The 13,199-nt window shown below is 37.6% G+C and overlaps 2 protein-coding genes and 2 long non-coding RNA genes across 5 annotated transcripts; all 4 read left to right on the plus strand.

Annotated features, from left to right (window-relative positions):
• The first annotated feature begins 1,895 nt into the window (after window positions 1-1,895).
• Window positions 1,896-2,770, plus strand: LOC116935399. Its single transcript, XM_032942713.2, has 3 exons — window positions 1,896-2,281; window positions 2,341-2,469; window positions 2,539-2,770. The coding sequence occupies exons 1-3, from the start codon at window positions 2,104-2,106 to the stop codon at window positions 2,727-2,729; spliced, it is 498 nt and encodes a 165-aa protein (XP_032798604.1). The 5' UTR covers window positions 1,896-2,103; the 3' UTR covers window positions 2,730-2,770.
• A 4,372-nt stretch (window positions 2,771-7,142) lies between these two features.
• Window positions 7,143-7,801, plus strand: LOC116930524. The gene is made up of 3 exons (XR_004398452.2): window positions 7,143-7,376; window positions 7,435-7,549; window positions 7,606-7,801. It is a non-coding gene; the product is annotated as an uncharacterized LOC116930524 (long non-coding RNA).
• A 266-nt stretch (window positions 7,802-8,067) lies between these two features.
• LOC123472223 lies at window positions 8,068-8,975 on the plus strand. Its single transcript, XR_006646565.1, has 3 exons — window positions 8,068-8,290; window positions 8,354-8,452; window positions 8,515-8,975. It is a non-coding gene; the product is annotated as an uncharacterized LOC123472223 (long non-coding RNA).
• Window positions 8,976-12,201: 3,226 nt separating this feature from the next.
• On the plus strand, window positions 12,202-13,137 carry LOC116930522 (39S ribosomal protein L52, mitochondrial). Of its 2 annotated transcripts, XM_032937909.2 has the most exons (5): window positions 12,202-12,349; window positions 12,426-12,513; window positions 12,576-12,708; window positions 12,775-12,953; window positions 13,018-13,137. In XM_032937909.2, the coding sequence occupies exons 1-4, from the start codon at window positions 12,322-12,324 to the stop codon at window positions 12,919-12,921; spliced, it is 396 nt and encodes a 131-aa protein (XP_032793800.1). In that variant the 5' UTR covers window positions 12,202-12,321; the 3' UTR covers window positions 12,922-12,953; window positions 13,018-13,137. The 2 variants fall into 2 exon arrangements, with proteins under 2 accessions (XP_032793800.1, XP_032793799.1); XM_032937908.2 differs by lacking the exon at window positions 13,018-13,137 and having other exon boundaries at window positions 12,775-12,974.
• The last annotated feature ends 62 nt before the right edge of the window (window positions 13,138-13,199 follow it).

Genomic DNA, 13,199 nt, shown 5'->3' on the forward strand with positions numbered 1-13,199 from the left:
AGTCTAGCGTTGCAATTCCCCTTAACCTTCTTTTGATTCTTGCAGATGTAGACGATCTCGTCCAATCTGTAAATAGTTACAAGCCGTTTTTTACATTAGTATTATGTTTTACGCTTTTACACTCACATTTACAACTAAATCTATGTATTTTTACGGTACTTACAGCGTCTTTTGCTTGTGGTAGATGTATCCACGTTCGGAGTTGTAGTTAACACCGGTGCGACGAGTAGCTGGAACTTCAGCAACGACAGGAAAATCTTCCTCGCCTTCTCCGTTCCACACGGTGATGCTTGCTGTGATGATTGCTGTGATGACTGCTTTTGCTGTTGGTGTTGTGACTGAGACTGTGAGAAAATAAATTTTTTTTTCTTCTCTGTCCTTTTATACATCTAGGAACTTCCTATTTCTTCATCAGTGCGACCAGTCCAGCCAATACGCAGCTATCGTATGATCCATCCGCCACGAGTTCCGGTTACCCTTATAATCCATGCGCCATTGGGGTCCGGAAACTTCTCAGTTGCTCCACCCGCCATAACAATCCAGTAACCACTCTTATGATCCAACCGCCGTATATGATCAACCCACAAACGGCCCCTGTGGGATTTTGTATGATCCTTCGACCGCTGGGTTCGTGGAACCCCTCAGTTGATCTACCCGCCACTGTGTTCGGGTGTGAATTCATGTTGTTATCCTGATGTAGTATAATTTTATTTAACTGCTTTCAATTTTTTTGCTCAAAGGTTTTTTACTTTGCATACCTTTTTTGAAATTCAATTTAATTTCGCTTGCCTTTACGTTATTACTCTGAAGTTACTCACAAATAAATCAAAGGTTAAATAGTTCAATAAATTAATTTTTTATTTTTAAAGATTTACATATGTTTTAGGTGGCATGAATGTCCAAGCAAATGTTTTGTAATTTACATGTGTAAGATGTTACAAAAATGAAATTATACTGTCACGTCCCGTCCTGTTCGCCTTACTTTTGCTTACCAGATGAGCGCTAGATGGCCTTGAGTCGCTTGGCGTTCTTAGATTTAATCCAGATCTCTCTCGCACTTCTCGTCTGCTGACCATGCTGAGTGGATGTTAGTTTTCTCTTCTCTGGTGTGTGTGAGTTAATCTCTTGCTTGTGTGAATGTGTTAGTTCCACTAGGGCACCATTGGTTAAGTTAGTGTAGTGTCTGAGACAATTTGTTTAGTTAGCCAATGGTGAAGGCCACCGTCTTGTTCTGTGCCGTGTCGTTGGCCAGCATTACGGTGCTTTTTACAAGTGGTTTACATCATCGAGTGTACTGAACTAGATTACCCGTGACAATACTATCTATTTTAAAAGAATTCGTTTGATTACATTCGCGTATATTTGCCAAACATTCGAAAAGCAATCATTTTTTTATACAAGCCGAAAGCTTAGAATCGACGGAGGGTGGGGGGTCTTTTCATTGGACTATTTAGTAAATGCAAGTAAACGAATGTTTCTTACATTGAGTTGGACAGGTGGCCATTATAGGTAATTTTGAAGGGGTAGCAAAAAAGAGGTAGCCAGTGTCGCCAACTATAGGTAGCCGGTGTCACCCTCTATAGGTAGCCGGTGTCGGATAGCCAGTGTCGGGGTAGCCAGTGTCGGCCTTATGGGTAGCCAGTGTCGGGTAGCCAGTGTCGGGGTAGCCAGTGTCGACCCCCCAGGTAGCTAGTGTCGAAGGTAGCAGGTGTCGATTTCCCGTTTATTTTCCAGCAAGACAATGACCCAAAGCACAAGACAATTAGAAATATGAAGTACCTGTCCAACAAAACTAATGATGGTAATTATCTTGGGTAATAATCAAATTTTTTTGTTTCTAAATTTTTATATCTGTTTATAAAGGCACACTTATCGTTATGGACTGGCCACCACAGTCACCGGATCTAAACCCTATAGGGCTCTTTGCGATCATTTTTCTTTTGCCGTTTTATCTGGCAACGCAGCATGGCTGCGTACTTTTGTAGCGCAATAATATAATGAATATTTGGTGCTTCTGCATCCCAACAGCAAGGCTCTACTGTTTTGACAAAAGTCAAAAGTGTTTCATGTGTGTTGAAAAATGTGTTTCTATTATTAACTAAAATGAGAAGTTGTCATGTTGCTAAGTGTGGACGTAAGATCAGTGATGGTGTCAAATTGTTTCCTTTGCCACAAAACAGTGTTCGTCGTCAGCTTTGGCTTGACAAGATTAAACGTAGGGAAGCTAATCGTCATACCAAAATCAAAAATATCACGATATGCTCAAAGCATTTCTATGGAGGTATATTTGTATCAAGCTAATACTAAATTGCTAATACATACTCTGTTGTGATATATTAGGGAAACCTGCAAAAGAAATCTACCCGAGGCATCCAGTTTTTGTGCCATCATTGTTGTTAGGGGATAAGCCACTAAAATTAATAGAGTCAACTCACCTTTCTGTAATTCAGGATCATTCTTTGCCGATTGGTAATATTCAAACAACAAATTTACATTTATCTGTCTGTCAATATTAAGCATTTTATTTTGAACTTTTAGATGAGCTTGATCAACACAACATTCCAAGTAATTGCGAAGAGAGTTTATACACAACCATGGAATATGAAGTTCCCAGCGATGAGAACCCATCTGAGACTACATTACATCAAGATTCATTATGCCATGAAAGTCCTTCCCATTTCACGAACTTCTTTGTAGGTTCCCTAAAAGATGTAAAGGCATTAATTTGATAGATAAAAACTTTTTTGTTATTGATATTATTGGCTGCGAAGAAAGATCTGCCCAAGTACACTTATCCTCGGTACGTCCTTTACCCTCATGAATTTCGACTGAATATACACTGACTAGTAAAAGACATCCAATATGATTACAGACTTCTCCTAATCTGTAACATTTTACCATATTTCATGAAGTATTAAGTATTTTCTTGTTAATACTTTAAGTATTACCCTACAGCACAGGTACAATGAGCGTATGTTACACAACCATCAACACCAATTGCAGCCCATGGTGAGTGAGGAGTATCGCTGATAGCTTGAGATGGAGTTACCTAATTGTGAATTATAACAGAAAATATAATTCATTTAAATAAGAAACAACTTTATGGGCTTACCTTAGCTTGAACTAAAACCACTCCTGATGACAAACACATTGCCATAAATTGTTTCAGCCACCCATCGTTCACTGCTTGTTTTGACTCAGCTTTGAGACCTTTGTAGGCTCTCTTTGTTTTCTCAAAATCTAAATTACTTCTGGAGAAAACTAAGTAGGCAAATATATCCCCATGATCTATTTTGGGAATAATTGTGCAACACTGAAGTCCTTGTTTCCACAAATCTTTAGATAAACTGTAAGGGCAATCACACTGAAGAATATCCAATTTATCAATGTATTTTTTTTGGCTTCTACTGAAAGCCCACTAACATAATTCGATAGTGACATAATATTTCAAAACATGAAACACATTTTTCAACACACATGAGACACTTTTGACTTTTGTAAAAAAAGTAGAGCCTTGCTGTTGGGATGCAGAAGCACAAAATATTCATTATATTATTGCGCTACAAAAGTACGCAGCCATGCTGCGTTGCCAGATAAAACGGCAAAAGAAAACAGATCCCAAAGAGCCCTATCAAACAATTATGGGATCATCTTGACCGACAGTTAAGATTAAAATCTTCTAGCAACGCTGACCAAACATTTGCCACTTTACAAAAACTCTGGTCTGAAATTCCCCTGAATGTTCTTGAAGTTTATGTCAACTCAATGCAGAACAGATGTATGGCTGTTATAAAGGCCAAAGGTGGACACACAAAGTATTAATTTACTCATCCCACCAAAACTGTTTCAAGCAAAGAAATGAAACTTGGGAGATTGATTTCTCGACAAACCAAATTTAAACTGTAATAGCTGTATTAGTCTCTTTGAAAATACAGTGTTTTCTTTGGTATGATCTAATTTGTATTAAAATTTCAATTAATGTACACGATAAGGTAATATTGAAAAGTAAAATAATCATACGTAGCGAAATTGTAATTATGAATAAAGCCCTATAGCTAAGAAATTTTTTGTCGACTTGTGACACCTGACCACTGCTGATGATAATATTGGTGTTGTCCACTAATAATGAATGTGACTAACTTTACAATCAATCAACTCATATTAGTTTGTCCATGAAATGAAAAAAAGGATATAAATATTAAAATATTTTGGACAATAACAGCCCAAGTAACACACTTTATTGGGCCGATGTCGACCCGATCGATATTTTGGTTGGCAATATCGGCCAACTTAGCCGACTCTCCTCCGACTCTCAGCCGACCATTTAAAAATTGCCAAGTTTTTATGTTGGCGTCCGATATTGGGCCGACATCAATATGAGAAACAATCCTGATTTATTTTTTTTACGTCTTTATCTCCTAACATTTTTGTAATAAAATAAAATGTCAGCATTTTGATAAAGATCCAAATTGTATTTTAATTCAGACGAAAAATACATATCATAATCATTATAGAATCAAAATTTTTCGATAAATATTTAGAAAGAGTGATGGGTTGGATCAATATCGCCAAGTTGATCTAAATAAAAGGAAATTTTAAATGTGATTTTATGAAATAAAGTGAATACGTAATGACTTCCCTTTTTTATTTTTGTTTCATCTGCTTGGAACAAGACTTCTAGAAAATTAAAAATATTCGTAAATTTCAGCATTATTTAGGATTGTAACGTACGTAACTTACGTATGGGTTTTCTCCCAAAACGATGTCGATGAAAATTGATGCGACGAATTTATCAAAACTGGTGAATTAAGGGCATTATCACATATTTGGTAGAAAGTTTAACTACCATACATTTTTTAGCAGATGTTTCAAACAAAGCTTTTGGCCAAGACGTTATGTTGCTATTTAATGTCGATGATTGGTAAACTCCAACTTTGCTAGATTCAATCGGTTCAGTATAATAATTCGAAAGTTCGAAAAATGTTTGCCCGAATATGTGAGTGTCGGTAATAGATGTAACTTTTACAATTAAACCATTCCTAAGCATACAAAAAGCATTTGCCTTTGAACTACGGATAATAGTACGCCAACTGAAACCTTCTTTTCGATTGTTATTTATCGGTTCCGTTTCGAAAGCGTCATATTCTGAAAGTCTGTGAGCAATCTGTGCTAGTTCGCTATATCCTGATCTAATAAGTCCTTTAATAGAACCCAAAAAAGACTCAAACGGATATGCACTGAAAGATTCTAATGATCCATGAACTCTACAGTCATTGGCAAGATGAGAAAGTGAATGAATATTGTAAACAAGATGGTGATCGCCATACAAAACCTCAAACTGATCGACAAAATATTTAAGGAGTTCATCAGCATATCGAATGTTTTCTTCAGTTAAACTCTCTGATGTGAGCAAACGAATTGCGACGTGTAAATTCAAAAAATGTTCATATCTTTCCTTCCCTAATACCTGCTTCAAAACAATCGGGCCTACATATAAAAGAAAGGAACGAAACTCCACTGCCTTCCACTTACTCAGTTCTTCCATGCTTCTTCTTTTCCTGTGAAATTCAAAGGGATGCGCAATTCTAAGTTTTTGAAGAAGCATATTTACCCTTTTCCTCTGATTTTTGTTCCAACGATAACGACTTTTATTTGTTCTATCACCTTTGTATAAAATAGTCAAGTAACGTTTGACAACACCAAGATATACAAGATGCATAGGATCTAGTGGGAAATCAAAAACCATGTCAACATTAATCAAGTCGAGGAAAGGCGAAACATATTTGTGGTGAGATTCATCGTCCATAACACGAAAAGAATCATTGGTGCGCAGATACTCGGAAGGGATCAAAATCTCTGGGAAAACTCTTCTTTTTTTTAAATTAACGCCCCGTTGACAACAACGTTCACAACCACTGTAGCCACCGTAGCCAACGATTCCTTTAACGAAACTACGAGTCGGAGCATCACAAATAAAAGATTCTGTTCTAATTCCCATTACGTTTCCATCTACTAAAATTCCCTCATCTGTAAGTTTCCTTAACTCTTTTATAAAAGTATCAAGGAATTTTTTCGCACTTTTTGGCTTGGAACTACCACAAAAAATGGCAACCGCAAATGGCGAATCATTAACTGAATTAACGATTCGACAAGAAATCACCCAAAAGGATTTGTTAGTACTGCGATGCAAAGGAATTCCGTCGATGTTAAACTGTTGCTTGATAACCTGATATCCATCCCCCGATGGTTTTAATCCACCCTTAATTTTGATCAAAATACGCTTTTCTAATCCAAAGTATGCCATATTTGAAGTCTGAAGCGATGCTTTACGAACTGTTTTCAAAAGAGTCCTAGCTGTTAATGGCAACTTAGGATGACCATTTTTTCTTAAAACTCCAAGAATTTTTTCAATGTGTTTAAGAGGAGTCTTACACGTCAGAAATGTTTTTGCCAAATCTTCCCTGAACTCTAAATCAGCGTCTTCTTTAAACTCAAATACACTCAATGACTCATCAACCTCACCATTGATTTGTAGGCTCTCGTTCCCTGATGATAGAAAAATGTGATCGTTTAAATTTTCCATACCATCTGTTAAAGAAATACCTGACTGTTCTAATTCAAAATCAGCTGTCTGACACTGCTGAACCATCATTTCCGTGTCTGATTCTTCCAAATCAAAACCACCTTGATTTCTAATTTCTTGATTAACATTTACATGAATATTTAAAAATATATCTCTATGATCACCTCTATGCCTGGGCTCAACAGAAACAAGTGGAGTAGAGAATATTTTCCTATAAACACTAACTTGCCGGCGCAAGGCGTGACGAGATTTAGAGAAAACGGGTGGTATTGTAAACAAAATTAAATCCATACAACCGTTTTAGATGTCTTGAATCACTGCAATCGATATTTGTAGTTCTGAGAAGAACTGAGAAAAAATAAATGAAGTGTTAACAGTAAATCAAGAGTAATGAAATGACACAGCGAGATGAAAGCAACCACTTTGGAGGAAAATAAGAAAGATACTGTTTGTCTGCAATATACAGCGTTGCATGGTTGCAACGCCACGGAAAATGTAATGCTGTAGTGTAGGTGGCGTTGTTCTTTACCTTCTTTTCTGGCACACAACATTAAAAATGGAAAAACTTAAAAAACACTTCTGATTTAGTTGATAAAGAAAAGCATTAAATTTCAAATAGCAGTTGTTAACAATAAGTTTTTGCTTTTTAATTTCTTATATTGAATATTCTAAATAGATGTGGTTAGCGTTGAAAACAATTGACAATCAACTGTCAAGAGGAGTGGTGGCGTCTTCTTCTTGGCGTCTCGATTTAATCAAAATGCTTTATTTCATAATGGACAGACAATCAATCGTAAGTCAATTTCACGTCTTTGTTAATTGAATTATGTGTTTAAACTATTTTTATTAAGATGGTTCCCAGACGTGGTAAAAGAATTACGGCTTGGAAGCCAGCAAAAAACCTAATTTTTAGCGAGTCCTATCTGTGACAGAGATCAGTGAAGTCGAAAGTAAAAAAAGTCAAAGGTATTATATTGAAATTCCCAGTCTTGAAAGTTTATAAATTAATTGTTCCATCATAGAAATAGGAATGTGTCCTCCAAAGACGTTGGCCAGAGTAGCTGTTGGTAAACCAAAAAACCAGCCGTTGAATGCTTTTGTAAGGACGGGGAATGAAAATAGTTTTCCTTACTTTTAATATTGAATATGGGGAATAGTTGTGTGTGATGATGATGAGTTTATTGTTGCACACAGTTTTTGGCAAAGACCGAGATAACAGTTAACAAGACGAGTCCGATTTAAAGAGACTTACTGATGAAGACTGCAGAAGACTGCAAAAGAGACTGACACAAGACTGACTCAAGACTGACTGAAGACTGACTGAAGACTGACTGAAGACTGACTGAAGACTGACTGAAGACTGACTGACAATCGGGGAAAAGGGCAACATTTATACGAAGGAGCAAGGTCACTTAGGGTCAGGTGTCGCAAAGGGAATTAATATTTTGTGTGTAAATGTAACACCTATGTGGAAAATTCACACGTTTGAAGGCCAGGTAGAAGGGAGATTGGAGGCCGGAGCCATCGGTAGATGACCTATCGGTGGAAGAGGGGAAAAGGGTTGTAAGCGTGGGAAAGGAGAAAGGGATGTAAGGAACGCGGCTGACCGTTCCTTACACTTTAATAGTTCAATTAACAGCCCACCTGTCATTTCATCCAACAGTTTACGGGAACAGTTAAGTGCTAACAACAGAAACCTCAACAATTGTGAGTGTAAATTTTACTCGTATAATCATTCACTTCATAACTATATGTTCTTGTATATATTAGTTCATGTCTCACCAGACAGCTCACCTAAGAGTTTACGTCAACATTCTCATCAACAGCAAACTAGTTTCATTTAAAGCAAGTTGTTTTTTTTCTATTAAGGTTCGTTACCTTATATCTTTGGGAGGTGGTACTCTTGCTGATTCTTCCAAGCTTTTATTAAGGCATTGCTTAGACAAGGTTGTTGCAATCGAATATAGCCACCAAGGAAAAGGAAAACTATAAAAAAAACCTTTGAACGCAACTGAATTTTACAAAGCATATAAAGGTAAAGTCAACTAAAATATTTTTAAAAGGTATTTATTCTTTATTATTTTAGTTGTACTTCGCAAGCGCCACAAGAAAATTTACGATGATTCAACGGTTAATAACTGCATTGTAAATTTCCTGCGTGGTTCAAAGGATCGCAAAGGCGGAAGGAACCAAAGGCGTAAGATTGCTGAAGAAGAAAAAAAACAAAGAAAACGATAACATCACAGACGAAGAAAATGAAGACGAAGAGAATGAAGACGATGAAAATGATCTCCAAGGGACTTCGGATGAGGACTGAAAATTTATATTAGTTGATCTGTTTTTTCAGTTTCCGTTTGTTCATTTTTTGTTAAAATAAGTAAATGTTACAAATACAACAATGACCGATGACTTCTTCTGTAATATATTCTTTTGTAAAATAATTAAGAATAAAAATAAAATAAAAAAAGTAAATACAGAAATTGGTAGGATACAGTGCATGGGTTCCGTATCGGTGCGACCTCGGTCGGGATATCGGGCCTACTCAGATCGGTGCGCCAAACTGAGCTCCAGCCGATATCGGTTTAGGTTGGCACGTGATATCGGCTAGGTACAAATGCCAACACGGTCCGATATCGGACCAACAACATGTGTTACTTGGGAGTAACAACAAAACTTACCATGATATAAAATCATTTCCTTTGAATTATTGAAATACACAGTCATTTGTAATTGTTATTCCTAAATACAGATAGTAATTAGGAATTCAAAATAATATAGCTTTACTTGAAAATACTTAAAATTACTTGTAAAAAAGAAAATATATCAGTACTTACAATTATAAAAATGAACAAGTGTTGAATCAACACTTGTGTTTCGGAACCAAACACAAGTGGCGCTAGTGGCCCTGGCGAGTTTTCAAACTCCTATCTAGTAGCTCCATGATAGAGCTTCTTTGATTCGCCGCCAGGTGGCAGCATAGATTTGACGGGTAGTTTTCAAAATAGCGGGGCGATGTAGCGTTTTCGATAACGCCATAGTATAGCGGGGGTGACGAATAGCATCCGAGGTTGAGGTGGGGGGTGACGACTTGCATCCGAGGTTGAGGTGAGGGTGACGGATAGCATCCGAGGTTGAGGTTTTTTTTTTGTAGGGTGCAGGGGAGACTTTTGGCACGAAAAACTTGCCATACAAGGTGAAACGCTGCTCTTCTCATTCTGCGAGTGTAAAAATCAAAGCCCATACGTTATCGTTATCGTTACACACGTATAAAAATAAATAATTTAGCTAGAGAAATGTGAAAGACGATACGCGGCACTTACCTAGCAAGACAAGTTTTCTCTAATCCAAAAATGATTGATACAGGGTTGTAGATCTTTTTACGTTGATCATTTTTAATATAGGGTTTAGGGTGTGCAAATGAGCGGGAGTGTCCGTAAAACGCGTACGAAGTTTCAAGTTTTACGGAACTGACGCGCTGCCCAAGCCGGCCAGAAGAAGGGTCGGAAGGGGGGATTGCGCGTACCCATGGGAGAGGGGACAGTGAAAGGGGTTTTACCTGAGCCACACCATACGGACCCATGTTTTCCCTTTGCCTTGCATGATAACGGTGGTGCAATGGTTAGTCGGTTAGCCGGTGATGCGAAAGATCCGAGGTTCAAATCTCGATCAAGTCGGTTAGGAAATCAAAGTTTTTTGAAAAGTTGAAATTGTTAAAAATATTCCGTAGTTGATGGAAGTTGAAGATCGGTGGTAAATCTTCACGACCGCGACAAGATCGTGATGACTGTGGAGAGGACAAGGGGAGATAGAGATAGAAACGACCCAGAGCTTCCAAATGAGTATAATGTCACATTTTTAAAATGTGTACCTAACAGAAAGAAAGCTTTCGGATTCACTCGGCATCCCAAAAGGAGATCATCGTTCGATCTTTTCAGCTTATGATTTGCTCGGCGAAAAACAGAAGAAGGATTATAGTTGGACTTAGACTCTGTAAGTCCAGTCATAATCCGCGTAATCCATGATGTCATCAAGTTATAATCTTAATGTATTTAACATAACACCCCTTTCACACTCCCCTCTCCCCCGGGAGCTTTTGGCACGTGCAGTCCCCCGTCCCCTTAACAGTGAGTCATCAACAAAGAAGTTGATGTACACTTGTACAATGTGACAATATACTCATTTTGCAGCTTAGGTTCATCTGTGTCTTCTTCTCTTTTCCCGTCATGACTCATCACGATCCTGCTCGCGTTCGTGAACCATTAGTATTTACCACTGATCATCAACTTCCATCGAGACCAGAGACTTTTTAAGACTTGCTAACATGTCGACAAAAAAATTTACTATATATTGCGACTCGCTATCCATTAGCTCGCTATTCATCTAGACTTTACCGAGATTCGAACCTCGGATCTTTCGCATCACCGGCTAACCGGCTAACCATTGCACCACCGTTAACATGAGAAGCAAAGGGAAAACATGGGGCCATATGGTGTGGCTCAGGTAAACCACCCTTCACTGTCCCCTCTCCCATGGGTACGCGCAATCCCCCCCCTTCCGACCCTTCTTCTGGCCGAATTGGGCAGCGCGTCAGTTCCGTAAACTTTGAAACTTCGTACGCGTTTTACGGACACTCTCGCTCATTTGCACACCCTAAACCCTACATTAAAAATGATCAGCGTAAGAAGGTCTACAATCCTGTATCAATCATTTTTGGATTAGAGAAAACTTGTCTTGCTAGGGAAGAGCCCGATACGCAAAATAACTATGGCAACTCTTTTCTTATGGAATTCCGAAACTATTGGGTGAATCATCGTTTTATGGTAATCATGGGGGTGTGATTTCGGAGTAAAACAAAATTCGACTGAATGTACGTGAATACCATCTCGCGACTATTTCCCAAACTACATGGTTTTATTCTCTAATCAAAGTTGAAATTTCCATATCGGTAAAACCAAATAAAAAATGGCAAAGAAACTACCTCTTATGCATCACTTTAAAATGTGACTTGAATTTCAATAATGTTTTATAGAGTTGGCTAACGTCCGAAGTTGCCAGTTCGATGAAATTGTGAAAAAAAAATTGGACATGAACTAGTAACAGTTCTTGCATGGCGGCTTACGGAGCTTCGCCCGTTGTAGTTTTAGTTTTAATTTTTTCCATTGAAATTATCTTTCTTTCCATTCATAATTGGATCACGAAATTCCTTCGTTATCAGGTAATCTTGTAATTTTTATTTGACCTCGATATAGACTGTACTTTATTTATTATTAATTTTTTTGTAGACGTGTTTACTTTCTGTAGCAGACAAAAATGGATGTTGTAGAGGAAACTGGCGGGCTGATAAGGGAGCCCGCCAGTTTTTGTCTGCTACAGAAAGTAAACACGTCTACAAAAAAATTAATAATAAATAAACTACAGTCTATATCGAGGTCAAATAAAAATTAGAAGATTACCTGATAACGAGGGAATTTCGTAATCCAATTATTAATGGAACGGATGAAAATTTCAATGGAAAATAATTAAAACTAAAACTACAACGGGCGAAACTCCGTAAGCCGCCATGCAAAAACTGTTACTAGTTTGTGTCCAATTTTTTTTTCACAATTAATCGAACTGGCAACTTCGGACGTTAGCCAACTCTATTGCCCGATTACCGATTCACGCAATCGAAGAAGCAGACAGATAATAGTGAGTCGCGACACTGGTGGCCGTTTCACCAAGCTATATTTTTGTATACAATGGCGCTACCCACGATCTCAAAACTTGGTGAGTTTCGACAATTTAATAAATAATCATAAAATTTATTATGGATTATTATTTGTTGTTTGTAACGCCTGTGTAGGTTTCGAGCTGTCAAGGATAGGACAGAATGGACCACGGAGTTTTGTTACAAGCTGTTGTTGCCTGGTGGAGCAAGATTGGCGATACAAGTAACAAGTTCTATTTTTTAAAACAAAATACTGAATCATTTATTCTATGGCACACTAACTAGAAATGGACTACCGAGAAATCCGAACGCATATGGTCCCCTGACGGACGGGCGTGACTTCACTTTTGTTGATCAAAGAGTTACCCCAATTGGTGCTGGGCAACTAAAACGTCTTGAGAAACACAGAATCTATGCAGTGAGTAACTTTTAATATTTGACTATTTTAAAAATGCATAGAAAATGATGCCTTTCAATCATGCAGGAAAAAATTCTACAAACTGTAAAAGAAATGAATTTTGCAATTGAGAGACGTGCAAACCTACAAAAACAGAGGGAAGAAAAACAGAAAGAGATCCTAGAAAGCAAATTGAAACCAAAAGGTCACTTGCTGCTTTCTGGACGTAAATGAAAAATTTAATTTTCTAGTACAACATTATACATGTAATAAAAGATTAACGATAATGATGAAAAGTTACGATGTCTATTTTCGTCTTTGTGGTTATAGCTTTTTCAGTAAAACACTTTTGGAAAACACTAGTGTTTATGAAGACTGCTATATTTTAACTTCAAGTTCCAAGTTGCCTGTTTATGTATTGAAGCTGAATATAAATTTTGCGGCAGTCAGCGACTAGGAGCGCTTGTTTACCAGGCATCATCCAATGCTGCTGGAATATTGGCGTAAATAGG

This window comes from Daphnia magna, linkage group LG5 (genome assembly GCF_020631705.1).
Source record: "Daphnia magna isolate NIES linkage group LG5, ASM2063170v1.1, whole genome shotgun sequence".
NCBI lineage: Eukaryota > Metazoa > Arthropoda > Branchiopoda > Diplostraca > Daphniidae > Daphnia > Daphnia magna.